We start from the raw sequence: 19,404 nt of genomic DNA, 5'->3' as shown, positions 1-19,404 counted from the left end.
CTGATAATTCAATCCCAAGGGGGAGGGGCCAAACCGGTATTGCGGTATGGGAAAAATTCATATCGTGCAGCCCAAAAATTTCGGTATTCGGTATGAACCGGTATACTGCCCAGCCCTATAATCTCCACAAATTTAAATGGGCACTTTCAGATTTTAAAAAGATGTATATGTTGTACATCTTTTCACTTAAGTGAGGGTGGGCTAGCACTCCCCTGTGCTCTCTCCTGTCTGATAGCACTCCACTGTGCTCTCTCCTGTCTGATAGCACTCCCCTGTGCTCTCTCCTGTCTGATAGCGGTCCTCTGTGCTCTCTCCTGTCTGATAGTGCTCTTCTGTGCCCTCTCCTGTCTGATAGCGCTCCTCTGTGCCCTCTCTCCTGTCTGGTAGCGCTCCTCTGTGCCCTCTCTCCTGTCTGAAAGCACTCCTCTGTGCCCTCCCCTGTCCTATCGGACACAGAGGAGTGCTAGCCCACCCTCACTTACTGGACTTTGTCTTTGCCTGTGCTTCAGCTTGGAAAAAGCCATGATTTTATAATCTATGAATTCTATAAAAAGGAAATAAAATTTTCTTAAAGTATGTTAGAAAGGTTTACAACATTTTAAAAGTTTTTTTGTACAGTGCCCATTTAAGGAATTCCATTTTATATAGTCTTAAATACCCCCCCCCCCCCCCCCACCTTCTCAAGGCAAACCTAAGACTATGGAAATCTTTTCCTCTCTCCTTTTGTGGGAAGGATAAACTTGTATAAACTGATTATTTTTACCTAAATGTTCTTATTTTCTTAAAGATACTTCTCAGACCTCCCCATACACCTAGAGTTTAGAAAGAATAGAGTGCACTGTTCAACATCCCAAACAATTAGTGGGTGCAGCCCTCCCAGATTTTTAGTCTACATTGCCAGCCAGCTACATTTTCAGGGATTCTGGGTAAATGATGAACCCCATACCCAACTCTGAACACAATTTAGTTTTAGTTCTTATACTCCCTTTCTCTTTGTTCTGTCTTAGAGCGCCCCTGGAGGTGACCAGGTTTTACTCCCACTACATTTCGATGCCCTATTTCTGGTCATAGTATATAGGCTCATGTCCAAGTCCTTGTCCATTTTTTCTCCAGGTGTGTGTGACCTAGGTCAAGAATCCCAGCTACGTTAAACTGTTTTCTATTGTTACCTTAAATTTTGTTATTCTCTAAAAGTTTCTCTTTTCTGCTACCCACTGATAGGGATTCTAAGACCGCAGTCCAGGGCCAAAAGTTTCCATTTTGTACACCAATCTAATGCCCTGGTCTCCAGTCCACATCTCCAGGTCGAAGCTAAATGAATGCAGTTGATCCCTACTTTTAAATGGCATGATAATTTGCAAAAACTTTTTGTTGCCAAGGTTTAGGGTACGTTCAGACGAGCGGATCCACTGCGTATTTTACACTGCAGATCTGCCGCTAAAAGACCCCTACAGAGTGCCTTTAGATGTTCCTGCTGGGAGCGGCAATATACCGCCACGAGCAGATACACTTCAGCGATGTGCGAGTTGCCACGCATGCGCGGTGTACTCTCACACATCGCGGCCGCTACCCCTGCTCCCTGAGCTAGGCCGAGAGCAGCCGTGATGACCCTCTGAGCAGGCACCTGTAAAGGCAGCATACAACGGTCCTTCAGCGGCGGATCCGCAACGTAATATTTGCTGGGGAGCCGCTCGTGTGAACGTACCCTTAGACATTAATGTCTGTGAGTTATTTTGAGGGGACACATACACAAACATTAAACAGTTATACAGGTTGTGCACTCACTACCTTACAGTGTAGCAGAGGGTCATTTCCTCAGATATAACAAAACATTTGGAAAAATGGGAAGGGTGTACTCATGTGAGATACTGTATGTTTAACACAGTGTTTTCCACAGGGTGTGTCTCCAGCTGTTGCAAAACAACTTCCATCATGCCTGGATAGCCAAAGACAGTCTTTGCATGCTGGAAATTAGTTTTGCAACAGCTGGAGGCACACTGTTTTGGAAAACACAGGTTTAACACTCGTTTATGTTAAACGGATGCAAATAAGTGTTGGTTCAACATAAAATCTTATCTTTAAGAATATTCCGCTTCTGCACGGTTCACACGATGGAATTTCAACAGCAGATGTTTCTTCAAATGTGCGGAATGTCCATGCGTTTTCTGGCAGACATTCCGCACAAATAACTCTGTGTGAATGTTTTTCTGCGGATTTTAAGCTGCTTTTTTTTCTTATTATTTTCTACTACTTTTTCTGCTGCTTATGTTTTTTGCTGGTAAGTCAATGATGAAATAAACAGCTGAAAATGAACACATCGGCTTCAGAAAATATACAGCAAAATACATTGTGTGAAGATACCCATATGCTGTCAAATTTGTCTACAGTTTGTCTAAATAGAGGTGCAGGACTATTGAAAAGTATGTATTTTGTATTACAGGATTATACATTTTCTGGTAATTGTATTAAAATGTGTGATAAATCAGTAAGCACTTAAAAACTTGTGGAAGAAAATTGGTGTAGACTGAGTGGAAGTGTTGTTGACAGCAACACGATTTCTGGAGAAGACCTACTGTTGGTAACACTTAAATAGTTTTGTCATAAGTTGATACTGAACTGTGCTTTCTGTTCTCTTCACAGGGCATACTCCTTGGTGGATTCCAGTCAAGTCTCCACGTTCCTTATTTCAATCCTTCTCATAGTCTATGGCAGCTTCAGGTTTGTGTTTCAACATAAAAATTACATTTTTAGTTTCATTACTTCTTATTAGTGTAGGGTCTGCTTATTTGCTGACGTGTACTTTCATACCCATTGAAGTCAATGGTTAGCAAAATCAGCTGCAGAAAATATGCAGCTAATTTGGGGATCTATGACCCTACCCTTAGGGAGTTATGTGTGTGTGTTTTTTATTTTATATATTTTTTCAATTAAATGGTCAGGCTAAGTTGAAAGAAAGTGACCTGTTTGATTTGTTCTGTCACTCATCACTTACTTACTGATTACCATTGCATGGTTCTGTCTTGTTCCACACGAAATACCAGTTTAGCCAAACAGTGAGGTGTTTTTTTTTTATTTTTTAAATCCTGCTGGACAACCTTTTTAATTCCTTTTGGCCTTAGGTGACCAAGCCCCATTTCACAAAAATGACATGTAATCTTAGGATGCATTCAAGCAACAATGATTTTATGGGGGGAGAATAATAGCACAAGGCATTAAGGGGGGGGGGGGGAAGAGAGAGGTGGGATTATGGCAAAAGGGGATCAGGGAGGGGATTATTTGCACAAGGGGATTAATATGGGGGCGGTGATCCGGGGGACATACTTTGAGCATTTGGGGGTACAGTCGCCAAAAAGGTTGAGAACCAATGCTTTAGTTTATTAAAGGGGTAACAAAAACAATTTATTTTACATCAAATAGTGCCAGAAAGTTATACAGATTTGTAAATTACTTCATTTAAAAATCTTAATCCTTCCAGTACTTATCAGAGAGAGTTTTTTTTGAATTTCTTCTCTGTCCACAGTGCTCTCTGCTGACACCTCGGTCTGTGTCAGGAACTGTGCAAAGCAGGATAGGTTTGCTATGGGGAATTGATCATGCTCAGACAGTTCCTGACACGGACAGAGGTGTCAGCAGAGAGCATTGTGGACAGACAGAAAATAAATTCAAAAAGAAAAGAACTTTCTGTAGTATGCAGCAGCTAAGTACTGGAAGGATTAAGATTTGTAATAGAAGCAATTTAAAAATCTAACTTTCTGGCACCAGTGGATTTAAATTAATGGATTTCCACTAGAGTACCCCTTTTGGTGAAAATGTGGAGGCACAATTATTTTATTTATTTATTTGGTACACGTGACATTTTGATCAATTTTATATTTTTGGTCATGATGGAGGCAGGATGAACAAAAAGTAATTTTGGCAACTTTATTTTTTTTTATTTAATGGTGTTCACTGTGTAGCTTAAAAGGTTACTCCGCTCCCCAGCGTCCGGAATATTGAGTTTATGAATGCTGTGTGCAGGCTTCCACGCTCACGCCCCCCCCCGTGATGTCACGGCCAGCCCCCTCAATGAAAGTCTATGGGAAGGGGGCGTGACGGCCGTCATGCCCCCTCCCATAGACTTGCATTGAGGCGGATGGGACTTGATGTCACATGACTGGGCGTGGTGTCACGATGGGGGCGGCGTGAACACGGAAGCCTGCACACTGCATTCAGGAACTCAATGTTCCGGTAGCCGGGTAGCAGAGTAACCCTTTAAATAATGTGATAATCTTTTAGCCCAGATTGTTATGGACACCGTTAGCACTGTTCCCTTTTAACTGCTTCATTTATAAGGGAGAAAATGGGGAATGTGTGTTTTTTATTTTTGCTTATGTAAGTTTGACTTTAATTTTGTCTTACTGGGAGTCTGGATAATCTTCACATAATACACTGCAGTACAGATCTGATCTGCAGTCTACTATGTCTGTCAGTGTACCACTGACAGGCATGCTAGTCAAACACTGCCTCTGTCCAGTCCTGGCTGTTGCAGTTGGATACCAGCAACATTCTTGGCTGCTCCTGTGTATTCACATGTACAGTATCCTGCACATGTCTGAAGCTGCAAATTAAATGCCATGTGCAGTCATTTAGTTTACAATGAAGTCTGCAGCATCAGATATGCGCAGGATACTGTACATGCGAATACACCCTAGAAGACTAAATGATGAATCTGCTTGAATATATGGGCCGACATTTATCATTGCCTTTAGACTGTTTTTTGTGTCTAGAAAAGGTGCAAAAAAAGCTCAAGCAGGGTTTATTTGCACATTTTTTTTTGCGCCTTTTGGTTTACACATTTCTGCTGATTGAGTTGTAGTCCACTGATTTTGGCAATACACATAATATGGAAGGGTTTTATGAACTGCGCCTTTTCGTGAAAAGGCCCAAAAAAGGTGCAAAACCACTGAGAAGTCTCTTAAACTACACCAGCCCACACTTGGCTTAGCTCTCTGGTGTATGTGAAGAGAGAAATTTCAGAAAATGTGACCTGCACAAAATTTATCAAATACTCTGTGACCATTTAATAAATTTGGTGCTGCTACACATTACCAGCACACACAACAAAAGTGTAGAAAAATGCTTAACTTACACCTACAATGATAAATGGCGGCCATTTTTTTTTTTTTGTGATTTCAGAAAGCTTGCTGGCTTTAAGTAGTTTTCTTCTTCCTTTCTAGGTCTCTTAACATGGACTTTGAAAATCAAGACAAAGAGAAGGACGGTAGTGGCTCTCCAGGAGCATTCAGTGGGAACAGTACCAATAATAGTAAGATATGACTTAAGCGTGTGTCCCCAGTGTAATTTTATAATATCAGACCACTTCTACTCAGTCCAGTGCCATTTAAATGACTGCATCTCAGGCTATGGACACAAACAACTTTTTGGCCTAAATAAAAAGCCATAGAAAACTGCCCCTTCATTTTTCTCCTCCATGATGCAATTTTGGTAGCCTTTTTCTTTCAAACATAGTTGATATTAGTATATAGGGTTCTTTATTTGGTGTTTTTATTCCCTGCATTTTTCCCACTTAAGGTTTTCTATTGAAGAATGTGGGGACAAATTGTGAGAAAAACTTCCAACATACATGCACACATGGCAGGTTTTTTCGTGTTCTTTTTTTTTTTCCCCCCACCAATGGAATCATGTTGGACAAAACGCCATAATGTTTTAGGAGAAAAACAAAAAACAACTTCAAACCCTGAGCATGCTGCAATTTTGAAAAACTGCCACTGAGCCTAAAATGCCAGTAAAGAATGGCATGGGGCTATGGTTTGGGCCATTATACAATCATATCCGATTTGTTTGCTCTGTTGTTGTAGCTTAATCCCTTAAGGACCCAGGGCATATGGGTACACCCTGACTTCCAGGTAGTGAAAGACCCAGGGCGTACCTTTATCCCGTGCAAATGCCCAGGGGGGTCCTGAGAGCCCTCCCCCCATGTCGGCAATTGCACAAATCGCTGTTCAATTTAGACCGGCAATTCGGGTCTCTGGTGACCCGGGAAAAAGGGTGAATGGGACTGTCCGAGACAGCCCCATTCACCCTTACCCAGCAGGGGTGAGGTAGCAGGGGTGCCACCGCACGATCATGTGATTTATCGTTTGGAACCGATCAATCACTGTCCTGCTGGGCGGCGATCGGGGCCAGCGGGGGTCTCCTATCTTTCCCTCGTCCGGCGATGGTCCCCTCAGGAACAGTGGTGGTGGTCCCGGTGGCAGCAGCGGCGATGGCCCTGGCGGTGCAGGCGGCAGGATACAGCAGAAGGTGAGGCCTGTTCACCTGCTATTGCTTAGCAACAACTCTCTGCATGCAAAGCCAAAGGGCATGCTGGGATTTGTAGTTTTGCAACAGCTGGAGTTCCTACTACAACTCCCAGCATGCCCTTTGGTAGTCTGTGCATGCTGGGGGCTGTAGTTATGCAACAGCTGGAGGCACATTTTTTTCTATGAAAGTGTGCATCCAACTGTTGCATAACTACAACTCCCAGAATGCACAGACTACCAAAGGGCATGGTGGGAGTTGAAGCAGTGTGCCTCCAGCTGTTGCAAATCTACAACTCTCTGCATACCCTTATACTATCAATGCATGCTGTGTTGCAGTTTTGCAACAGCTGGAGACACATTGGTTGTGAAACAGTTTGTGTCCTAATTCAGTGTTTCCCAACCAGTGTGCCTCCAGCTGTGTCAAAAATACAACTCCCAGCATGCCCTGAGACTGTACATGCTGGGAGTTATAGTTTTGTAACAGCTGGAGGCACACTGGTTGCAAAGCACTGAGTTAAGTAACAAACTCTGTGTTGCGCAACCAATGTGCCTCCAGCTGTTGCATAACTACAACTCCCAGCATTTATGGTCTGTCAGTGCATGCTGGGAGTTTTAGTTTTGCAACAGCTGGTATTGCCCCATACTTTTCATTTTCACAAGCGGTAAAAGTAAAAAAGACCCCCAAAATTTGTAATGCAATTTCTCCTGCGTACGGAAATACCCCATATGTGAATGTAAAATGCTCTGCGGGCGCACAACAAGGCTCAGGAGTGAGTGTGCCATGTACATTTGAGGGCTAAATTGGTGATTTGCACAGGGGTGGCTGATTTTACAGCGGTTCTGACATAAATGCAAAACAATAAATATCCACATTTTGGAAACTACACCCCTCACGGAATGTAACAAGGGGTAAAGGGAGCCTTAACACCCCACACGTGTTTGACGAATTTTCGTTAAAAGTTGGATGTGAAAATCAAAGGAAAAATATTTTTCACTAAAATGCTGGTGTTACCCTAAATGTTTCATTTTCACAAGGGAGAGTAGGAAAAAGCCCCCCCCCCCCAAAATGTGTAACCCCATTTCTTCTGAGTAAGAACATACCCCATATGTGGATGTAAAAAGCTCTGCGGTGCACTACAATGCTCAGAAGAGGAGGAGCGCCATTTGGGCTTTTGGCAAGAGAATGTGTCAGAAATTGAAGGCCGTGCATGTTTACAAAGCCCCTATAGGGCCAGAGCTGTGGTCCCACCCCACATATGACCCCATTTTGGAAACTACACCCCTCATGTATTAAGGGGTACAGTGAGCATTTAGTCCCCACAGGTGTCTGACAGATTTTTGGAAAAGTGGTCCGTGAAAATGAAAAATTAAACTTTTCATTTGCACAGCCCACTGTTCCAAAGATCTGACAAATGCCAGTGGGGTGTAAATGCTCACTGCACCCCTTATTAAATTGTGAGGGGTGTAGTTTCCAAAATGGGCACCACGGGGACTTTGTAAACTCACAAGGCCCTTGACTTCTGTTCCAATCAAATTCTCTCTCCAAAAGTTCTCTTCTGAGCATTGTAGTTCACCCGCAGAGCACTTTACATCCACATATGGGGTATTTCCATACTAAGAAGAAATGGGGTTACAAATTTTGGGAGGCTTTTTCTCCTATTACCCCTTGTGAAAATGAAACCATTTGGGGTAAGACCAGCATTTTAGTGGAAAAAAAAATAAAATTTTTCATTTTCACGTCCAACTTTAGCGAAAATATGTCAGACACCTGTGGGGTGTTAAGGCTCACTGTACCCCTTGTTACGTTCCTTGAGGGGTGTAGTTTTCAAAATAGTATGCCATGTTTTATTTTTTATTTTTTTGCTTTGCTGGCACCATAGAGACTTCGTAAATGCAACATGCCCCCCCCCCCCCCCCAAAAAAAAAAAAAAACATTTCAACAAAACTTGCTTTCCAAAAGCCAAATGTGACTCCTTCTCTTCTGAGCATTGTAGTTGGCCCGCAGTGCACTCGACGTCCACACATGGGGTATTTCCAGACTCAGAAGAGATGGGGTTACAAATTTTGGGGGGAATTTTCTCCTATTACCACTTGTAAAAATTTAAAATTTGGGGGAAAACGAGCATTTTGGTGAAAAAATTCAAATTTACACATCCAACTTTAACGAAAAGTCTTCAAACACCTGTATAGTGTTATGGCTCACTGTACCCCTTGTTAAGTTCCTTGAGGGGTGTAGTTTCCAAAATAGTATGCCATGTGTTTTTCTTTTTTTTTGCTGTTCTAGCAGCATAGGGGCTTCTTAAATGTGACGTCCCCCCCCCCCCCCCCCCCCAAAAACAAAACAAATTTTTCGAAGATTCCTCTCCTTTTACCCCTTGTACAAATTCTAAAACTGGGTCTACAAGAACATGCTAGTGTAAAAAAATGAAGATTTTGAATTTTTGCCTTCAATTTGCTGCTATTCCTGTGAAACACTTAAAGGGTTAACAAACTTTTTGAATACTTTGAGGGGTGCAGTTTTTATAATGGGGTAATTTATGGGGTATTTCTAATAAGGCCCTTCAAATCCACTTAAAAACTGAACTGGTCCCTGAAAAATTTTGATTTTGAAAATTTTGTGAAAAATCGGAAAATTGCTGCTGAACTTTGAAGCCCTCTGATGTCTTCCAAAAGTAAAAACATGTCAACTTTATAATACAAATATAAAGTAGACAAATTATATATTGATTCACATATAGAATATATTTGGAATATCCATTTTCCTTATAAGCAGAGAGCTTAAAAAAATGCTAAATTTTAAAATTTTTCATCAAAGTTTGGAATTTTTCACCAAGAAATGATGCAAGTATGGACAAAATTTTACCACTAACATGAAGTAGAATATGTCACGAAAAAACTTTCTTGGAATCTGAATGAAGAGTAAAAGCATCCCAGAGTGATTAATGCTTAAAGTGACAGTGGTCAGATGTGCAAAAAATGTCTGGGTCCTTAAGGTGAAAATGGGCTGGGTCCTTAAGGGGTTAAAGGGGTTGTCCTGAAAGGGGCAGACTGGCAGGAAACAAAATAAGCATTACTCAGATGATTATAATTTTTACCTTATCTGTTCAGAGATAAATGGGTGTGTCAAAATAATCTGTATTTATATTGTCGTTTGTTGTAAAAGCCAAATAAAATAAGGTAAAACAATGCCACTTTGTTTGAGCCTTGTGCAATTTTTCATTTTCATTGACACATTCATCCAGTCTGCAGCTTTACTAATATGTTATATCACAAGATTTCTCTACCTGTAGCAAATACACTATAGCTGTTGGGGTCTGTTCACACATTATTGTGTAGTTGTGTTTTATGCAGTAATTTAGATGTAGTGGTCTACAGATAGTGACCTGTATATCAGTCTATTGTAAATGCATTCTAAACTTCAGCAACAAGGCAAGTTATTCCCTCTGTTGAACAGCTTGAAAAGACCTACAGAAATATAGAGATGTGATCAGTTGCTGTAGTACAGCAGGAAGAGTTAGGAATGTGTGAAAGATCATGAATCCATTGTGGGAATGTAACAAGCTTGTTCTTCTACAGGTATCCAGACTATTGACTCTACTCAGGCTTTGTTCCTTCCTATTGGAGCCTCAGTGTCTCTTCTGGTCATGTTCTTCTTCTTTGACTCTGTTCAAGTGGTGTTCACTATATGCACTGCAGGTGAGTATTTTTCTTGTTCTGAGTAAGAGTTTAACAGAGTTGATAAAAAAAAGAAACTAATGTTCCATTTCTCTTTCAGTTCTTGCAACAATAGCATTTGCATTTCTCTTGCTCCCTATGTGCCAGTATTTAACCCGGCCATGCTCTCCTCAGAATAAGTGAGTATGCGTTAATAAATTGTATACAATTGAATTTACTTTAAAGGACTACTCTGCCCCTAGATATCTTATTCCCTATCAAAAGGGAGGCTTGTTACGTCACAGCCACGCCTGCTCGTGACATCAGTCACGCCCTCCTCAATGCAAGTCTATGCGAGGGGGAGTGACGTCTGTCATGCCCCCTCCCATAGGCTTGCATTTAGGGGGGCATGACCATCACGTCACGAGCAGTGCATAGCCGTGAAGTGTCAAGCCTCCGGCGCTCTAAACAAATGCCTGGTGCAGCAGGGAGATCACGGGGGTCTCAAGCGGCAGGTCCCCCACGATCAGACATCTTATCCCCTACCCCTTTAACTTCTAGAGCACACTGGGCGTACAGGTATGCCCTGGGCACCAGGGACTTGGCACAACTGATTATTTGTTTACAAAATATTGCCACTTAGTTTAATCCCTTAAGGACACAGCCCATTTTGGCCTTAACCACTTAGGGACTACAGGTACGCCCTGACGCCCTGGTACTTAAGGACATAGGGCATACCTGTACGCCCGTGGGAATTTCGGTCCCCACTGGGCGGGGACCGGACCGGGGTGACTGCTGATATCTATGTCGGCAAGCAGCTTCTAAAAATCATAACTCTTTCAATTTTGCACATAAAATTCCATATGATGGCTTATTTTTTGCACCACCAATTCTACTTTGCAGTGACATTAGTCATTTTACCAAAAAATCCACGGTGAAACGGAAAACAAATTCATTGTGCAACAAAATTGAAAAAAAAATGTTATTTTGTAACTTTTGGGGGCTTTCGTTTCTACGCAGTGCATTTTTCAGTAAAAATGACACCTTATCTTCTGTAGGTCCAGACGATTAAAATGATACCCTACTTATATAGGTTTTGATTTTGTCGTACTTCTGAAAAAAAATCATAACTACATGCTCATTTTCTGACCCCTATAACTTTTTAATTTTTCTGTATACGGCCTGGTATGAGGACTCATTTTTTGTGCAGTATTCTGAAACTTGTATCGGTACAATTTTTGTATTGATCAGACTTTATGATCGCATTTTATTCATTTTTTTCATGATATAAAAAGTGACCAAAAATACGCTATTTTTGAATTTTTTGTGCGTACGCCATTGACCGTGCGGTTTAATTAACAATATATTTTTATAGTTCGGACATTTCCGCACGCGGCGATACCACATGTTTATTTTTATTTACAGTTTTCTTTTTTTTTTTTTTATGGGAAAAGGGGGTGATTAAAACATTTATTAGGGAAGGGGTTAAATGACCTTTATTAACTTCTTTTTTTTTTTCGCTCCCATAGGGGGCTATAACACTGCACACACAGATCTTTTACACTGATCCCTGCAAAGCCATAGTTTTGCATGGATCAGCGTTATAGGGGGTTGATTGCTCAAGCCTGTAGCTCGGGCTTGGAGCAATCAAACGCAGATCGGACGTGACGGAGCAGGGTAAGGGGATTTTATCGTGATAGTCCCGATCAGCCCGACTGAGCTGCCGGGAAACTTTTACTTTCATTTTAGACACGCCGATCAACTTTGATAGCCGAGTCTAAAGGGTTAATAGCGCGCGGCACAACAATCGGTGCCGCGCGCTATTAGCCAAGGGTCCCGGCTATCATAAGCCACCGGTACCGACCCGGTATGATGCGGTGTCACCCAGTTTTAAATACCGGGACCGGGTGCAGGGCGTACAGGTACGCCGCGCGTCCTTAAGAGGTTAGAAGGGCAAATAAAAAAAAATTTCACTAAAATGCTGGTGTGGCCCTAAATTTTTCATTTTTACAAGGGAAAATAGGGAAAAAGGCCCCCAAAATTTGTAACTCCATTTCTTCTGAGTAAGAACATTTCCCATATGTGGATGTAAAGTGCTCTGTGGGTGCACTACAATGCTCAGAAGAGAAGGAGCGCCATTGGGCTTTTGAAGAGAGAATTTGTACGGAATTGAAGGCCACGTGTGTTTACAAAGCCCCCATAGTGCCAGAACAATGCCCCCCCCACACACACACATGTAGTGTAGTGTAGTTTCCATTTTGGAAACTTCACCCCTCATGTAATGTAATAAGGGGTATAGTGAGCATTTACGCCCCACAGGTGTCTGACAGATTTTTTGGAACAGTGGTCCGTGAAAATGAAAAATGTAATTTTTTCATTTGCACAGCCCACTGTTCCAAAGATCTGTCAAATGCCAGTTGGGTGTAAATACTTACTGCACCCCTTATTAAATTCTTTCCAAAATGGGGTCACATGGGGGGGTCCACTGTTCTGGGACCATGGGGGCTTTGGAATGGAAGTCGGGGGCCATATGCGTTTACAAACAAATTCCTTCTAAAAGCATTGTAGTGTGCCAGCAGAGCACTTGACGTCCACACATGGGGTATTTCCATTCTCTGAAGAAACGGGGTTAAAATTTTGGGGGTAATTTTCTCCTGAGTATGGAAATAACCCATGTGTGGACACAAAATGCTCTGCGGGCAAACTACAATGCTCAGAAGAGGAGTCACATTTGGCTTTTGGAAAGCAAATTTTGCTGAAATGGTTTTTGGGGGGCATGTCGCATTTAGGAAGCCCCTATGGTGCCAAAACAGCAAAATAAAAGAGAAAAAAAAAAAACCCATGGCATACTATTTTGGAAACTACACCCCTCAAGAAATGTAACAAGGGGTACAGTGATCCTTAACACCTCACGGGTGTTTGATGACTTTTCGTTAAAGTCGGATGTGTAAATGAAAAAAATACAAAAATTCTCACTAAAATGCTGGTTTTTCCAGGGGTAATAGGAGAAAATAGCCCCCAAAATTTGTAACCCTGTTTCTTCTATTACCCCTTGTAAAAATGTAAAATTTGTAGAAAAACCAGCAATTTAGTGAGAATTATTATTTTGTTTTCATTTACACATCCGACTTTTCTTTTATTTTGCTGTTCTGGCACCATAGGGGCTTCCTAAATGGGACATGCCCCCCAAAAAAACATTTCAGCAAAAAGTGCCTTCCAAAAGCCAAATGTGACTCCTTCTCTTCTGAGCATTGTAGTTCGCCCGCAGAGCATTTTATGTCCTAACATGGGGTATTTCCATAGTCAGAAGAGATGGGGTTACAAATTTTTGGGGGCATTTTCAACCATTACCCTTCGCAAAAATTGTAAATTTGGGGAACAAAAATTGCTCTTTAGTGAAAATTTTATTTTATTTTTCATTTACAAATCCGATTTTAATGAAAAGTCGTCAAACACCTGTGGGGTGTTAAGGCTCACTGGACCTCTTGTTACGTGCCTTGAGGGGTGTAGTTTCCAAAATAGTATGCCATGTGGAGGGTTTTCTGCTGTTCTAGCACCATAGGGGCTTTCTAAATGTGACATGCCCCCAAAAACCATTTCAACAAAATTCACTCTCCAAAATCCCGTTGTTGCTTCTTCCCTTCTGAGCCCTCTACTGCGCCGCCAAACACTTTACATACACATATGAGGCATTTCCTTACTCGAGAGAAATTGGGTTACACATTTTGGGGGGCTTTTTCTCCTATTGGCCATTGTAAAATTTAAAAACTGGGTCTACAAGAACATGAGTGTAAAAAAAAAAATGAAGATTTGGACTTTCTCCTTCACATTGCTGCTATTCCTGTGAAACACAAAGGGTTAACACACTTTCTGAATGTCATTTTGAATAATTTGAGGGGTGCAGTTTTTTATATTGGTGTCATTTATGGGGTATTTCTAATATGAAGACCCCTCAAATCCACTTCAAAACTGAACATTCCGATTTTGAAAATTTTGTGAAAAATTGGAAAATTGCTGCTGAACTTTGAAGCCCTCTGATGTCTTCCAAAAGTAAAAACATGTCAACTTTATGATGGAAACATAAAGTAGATATATTGTATATGTGAATCACTATATAGTTTATTTGGAATATCCATTTTCCTTATTAGCAGAGAGATTCATAAAACTTTGGAATTTTTCACCAAGAAATGATGCAAGTATCGACAAAAAATTACCACGAACAAAGTAGAATGTGTCACGAAAAAACATTCTCTGAATCAGAATAAGTAAAAGCATCCCAGAGTTATTAATGCTTAAAGTGACAAGGATCAGAGCATTTTTTGCACATCTGACCACTAAGGTGAAAATGGGCTTGGTCCTTAACCCCTACAGGACCCATGACGTACCGATACGTCATGAGTCCGCTCTAACAACGGCTGGGACCCGTGGCTAATAGCGCAGAGCACTGATCGCGGTGCCGCGCGCTATTAACCCTTTAGACACTGCATTCAAAGTTGATCGCTGCCCCTAAAGTGAAACTAAAACTTTGCCGGTTAGCTCAGGGAGCTGTTCGGGATCGCCTCGGTGAAGTCGCGGCATCCCGAACAGCTAACAAGACAGCCAGATGGTCCCTACCTGCCTACAATCTGTCCAATCGCCGAATGACTGCTCAGTGCCTGAGATCCAGGTATGAGCAGTCAAGCGGCAAAATCATCGATCAATGGTTTCCTATGAGAAACCATTGAACGATGTAGAAGATCAGTGTGTGCAGTGTTATAGCCCCCTATGGAAGCTATAACACTGCAAAAAAAAGTGAATAAAGATCATTTAACCCCTTCCCTAATAAGTTTGAATTACCCCCCTTTTCCCATTAAAAAAAAGTGTAAATAAAAATAAACATATGTGGTATCGCCGCGTGCGTAAATGTCCGAATTATAAAAATATATCATTACTTAAACCACACGGTTAATGGCCCTCATACCGCCCCATACGCAGAAAAATAAAGTTATAGGGGTCAGAAGATGACAATTTTAAACGTATACATTTTCCTGCATGTAGTTATGATTTTTTCCAGAAGTACGACAAAATCAAACCTATATAAGTAGGGTATCATTTTAATCGTATGGATCTACAGAATAAAGATAAGGTGTCATTTTTACCGAAAAATGTACTGCGTAGAAACGGAAGCCCCCAAAAGTTACAAAATGTGTTTTTTTTTTTTTTCTTTTCAATTTTGTCTGTTATTTTTTTTTTCTTCCGTTTCGCCGTAGATTTTCAGGTACAATGACTGATGTCATTGCAAAGTATAATTAATGGTGCAAAAAATAAGCCATCATATGGATTTTTAGGTGCAAAATTGAGAGTTATGATTTTTTAAAGGTAAGAACGAAAATGCAAAAACCCCTGGTCCTTAAGGGGGTTAAGGGGTTAAATATATATAGTTATTAACTGAATATATAAGAGAGAGGGGAAAAAAAGGGACGGTGCTTCAGATAATTGAATATAGGATAACAACATTTATTTAAAAGTTGTACATATATTAAATAGTATCCAGACCACAGGGCCCTTAGTGTCTGAGTAGAAAATTAACTAAGTAAAATAGCTACACCACACTTCAATGTATGCCTTGGTAGAAAGACCAAATTTCACCTGCTGCATAAATTAGCAGCCAACAGTAACCGTGCCAATGTTTACATTTACAGCGCAGCTGTGAAGCGAGTGCAGGATCTGCGCTCACTTCAGACACGGCGGGTGTCGGCAACTGTCAGCAGCCGCGGACCCGCCGGTAATGGCAGTCATCAGCGATGTCCGCCATTAACCCCTCAGATGTCGTGATCAATACAGATCATGGCATCTGCGGTAGCACTTAATATTCCCCATAGGGGTCTATTTATAGCAATCATTTGATTGCTAATACTGTTCAGTGCTATGCATAGGGCATAGCACTGATCAGTATTATCTGGCGATCTTTTGCTCTGGTCTGAGATCGAAGACGGCTGGAGGCAGGAGAGGAGACCTCCAGCCGCGATTACGAATGATCGGATCCCCGCGGCAGCGCTGTGGGCGGTCCGATCATCCATATTAACTGCTGCAGATGCCATGATCTGTATTGATCATGGCATCTGAGGGGTTAATGGCGGACATCGGTGCGATTGCTGATGTCCGCCATTACCGGCAGGTACCCGGCTGCTGCTCGCGGTCATGTTCGTGTTGTAAATGTAAGTCATGGTGCGTTAAGTAGCACTGCACCATGACGTACATTTACGTCCGATGTAGTTAAGGGGTTAAACTGGATATTGTTGTTCACCAAATCAGCCACTGATCTGGTGATTGTTTGTGGACTGGAAATTTGTCTTTTGTTTCTGTTGATCTCAAAAATAAAATTCCCCTCTTTTCCCATTTTAAGAGTTAAAAATAATGTCATGTTAATGATCAAGTATGGTGGACAGGATAAAGGTAAAAAAACTGAAGTAAAAAATTGCTGATTTTAACTTAATCACGCATAGTACCATGCGGCACAAAAAAGCCCTCATAATATGGAAATCAGAGGACAATTTTGACAATTTTAAACATACTTATTTTGTTTAAAAAGTTAGTAGTACAGTAATAGAAAAGCCTGTAACATGGGTATAATTTTAGTCATATTAACCCACAGAATTAGAACATGTCAGTCTTACCATAAAGTGCACTGCGTAAAACTACAAACAAAATATATATATTTTTTGTTGCTCTTTAATTTTATGGTAAAATAAAAGGTCTGATTACAAAGAACTATTGGTTGTGCAAAAAACAAGCCCTCATGGGTCTGTAGATGGAAAAATAAGAGTTTTGGCTCTTAGAAAGCTTGGAAGAAAAACAAAAAAAGCTAAGATAAAATGAACTGTGTCCTTAAGGAGTTAATTTGTTCACAAATAGTTTGCTTACAGATTTAGTTTCTCCTTTCCCCACCATACAGATATGTCATTGAAATGTTTGTAGTTCATTTTCAAGGGCATCTTCATACTGTAGGTCACCTTTCTAGTATCCCTAAAATCTTGGATACAGAGCTAACCCTATCTTTAAGTTATAGTGTGCACCCTGGTGTGATGTGATGCAACATGGTAGGATTTTCTGATAACCTGTATAGAAGAATTCACGGAAGCCAAGATTCTTACAAAAAGCTATTATTCCTTGTTCATAGCTTGTTTAGAACACACACTCTCTATGCTACGCTACACACACACACACGCACACTTGCTACACGCACACTTGCTACACGCACACTTGCTACGCACACGCACACACGCTGCACACACACGCACTCTACAAACATACACACACAGTATCTGAATTTGGAAGGTATAAATTGCCTGACAATAATCTTCCAACATCTCCCTTTATATTTTCAGGATTTCTTTTGGCTGCTGTGGCCGTTTTACAGTGGCAGAGCTGCTATCATTTTCTCTTTCTGTAATGCTAGTTCTTATTTGGGTACTGACAGGCCACTGGCTGCTCATGGATGGTGAGTTTCTTTATATTTTTTCATGGATATAGTGCTTCTTGGTTTGTGCTGTTTTCTTTTTGGCTTCTAGACCTTAGGTTACTTGCAACTTTAGCAGTAAATTTTTCTCATCTGCTTTATAACGTTTTATAGCTGAATCGAGCACATTACAACTGTTGTAGCACATTGCATGCATTTCCTTTTTAAGAACTCACTACTTCTGTTTCTCTTTCCAGCCCTTGCAATGGGACTGTGTGTAGCAATGATTGCCTTTGTCCGCCTGCCCAGCCTGAAGGTTTCCTGTCTCTTACTTTCTGGGCTGCTCATATATGATGTGTTTTGGGTAAGGAATTTTAGTATTAAGAAGTCTAATTTATTACGTAATATGTTCAATAAAATTATTTTTAATCCTATGAATAAAATGTATCAAGTAGTCTTTGGATGTATGGGTATTGTTTCAAAGAAACAGATGTCAAGACTGCAGATATTTACATTTTGCGTTTTTAAAGGGGTACTCTCTTTTTTGCAGAACATCTATCCACAGGATAAGCATTATGACTTTCACTGATGACACTTTGGTAGATGTTTTGCCCACCTTATCAACCAATGTATTGCTCTATTGCATTGATGGAAATAATATTATAGTTATATCTATAGCTTTTATGCAGAAGTAAGGGATAATGGGGGAGATTTATCAAAACCTGAGGAAGAGTGGGTCGGTTGCCCAAAGCAACCTATCGGATTGCTCCTTTCACTTTTCAGAAGCCTTGTTAAAAATGAGAGATCTGATTGGTTGCTATGGGCAACTGCTCCATTTTTCCTCTACACAGTTTTTGATAAATCACCCCCGATACTATAAAAAAAGGCAGAAATTTTCTTATTTCTCAGATATTATCTCCTATCTGATCAGATTGTTTTCTTTGATTACTGAATAATATAACACTGAAGAATTGCCAAAAAGAGAATTTTCGTTTCATCAGAAGCATTGGGAGGTTTCATGGTGGCAAAAAAGCCCAAAAATAATTGAATGGCACAATTCTTATTCTCCTCTGATCCCCTCTGCAGGTCTTCTTTTCTGCTTACATATTTAACAGCAATGTGATGGTAAAGGTGGCAACACAACCTGCTGACAATCCTTTGGATGTCTTATCAAGGAAGCTACATCTTGGTCCTAATGTTGGAAGGGATGTACCTCGGCTATCACTTCCTGGAAAACTAGTATTCCCCAGGTAAGGTTTTATTGCTGAGACATTCCTTATGCATCCCAGATCTAGCTATATTTAATGAAACTGCATCTTGAGTATTCTTAGAAAGATTTGTTATTTTGTTGTTTTTAATATACAGTTCTACAGGCAGTCACTTTTCCATGCTTGGGATAGGGGACATTGTAATGCCAGGATTGCTTCTCTGCTTCGTTCTGCGTTATGACAACTACAAGAAACAGGCGACTACTGATGCTTGTGGTGCACAAGGAACTGCCAACATTTCTGGACGCATGCAGAAGGTCTCCTACTTCCATTGCACACTCATTGGGTACTTTGTTGGTAAGCTACCAGGTCTTGATCTATGATGCACATATAAAAAAAAATTACTTTAGAAAGGTCTTTAAAGATGCCTCCCAATACCACCCCTTATCATAACTTCTTAAACTTTAGATCTGTATTGCATTTACATTATTCTTATACCCACTTGTTAGTATGTCATATGAGGAAGTATTACTTTACTGAGAGAGTAGTGGATGCATGGAATAGCCTTCCTGCTGAATTGGAAGCTGCATATTCAGTGAAGAAGCCTAAACATGCATGGGATAAGCATAAGGCTATCCTCCAAGATAGGGACTATTGATAGGATTTAGAATATGGGCCAAATGGTTCTTATCTGCTGACATATTCTATGTTTCTGGGAGTACATAAGGGAGATTTATCAAAACCTGTGCAGAGGAAATGTTGACCCCTTGCCCATAGCAAACGATCAGATCACTTCTTTTAT

General features: G+C 40.8%; 1 protein-coding gene across 1 annotated transcript in view; it reads left to right on the top strand.

Annotated features, from left to right (window-relative positions):
• The window catches only part of SPPL3 (signal peptide peptidase like 3), an 83,215-nt gene that overhangs the window by 58,105 nt on the left and 5,706 nt on the right, over positions 1-19,404 (top strand). The window contains exons 2-5 of the mRNA XM_056530313.1: positions 2,641-2,718; positions 5,217-5,305; positions 9,879-9,998; positions 10,078-10,156. Coding sequence (XP_056386288.1) covers positions 2,641-2,718; positions 5,217-5,305; positions 9,879-9,998; positions 10,078-10,156 — 366 coding nt within the window. The remainder of the gene's footprint in view (positions 1-2,640; positions 2,719-5,216; positions 5,306-9,878; positions 9,999-10,077; positions 10,157-19,404) is intronic.

The sequence above is a fragment of the Hyla sarda genome, chromosome 1, assembly GCF_029499605.1.
Source record: "Hyla sarda isolate aHylSar1 chromosome 1, aHylSar1.hap1, whole genome shotgun sequence".
NCBI lineage: Eukaryota > Metazoa > Chordata > Amphibia > Anura > Hylidae > Hyla > Hyla sarda.
Note: the sequence above shows the minus strand (reverse complement) of the source record. Positions and strands in the feature narration are given on the sequence as shown.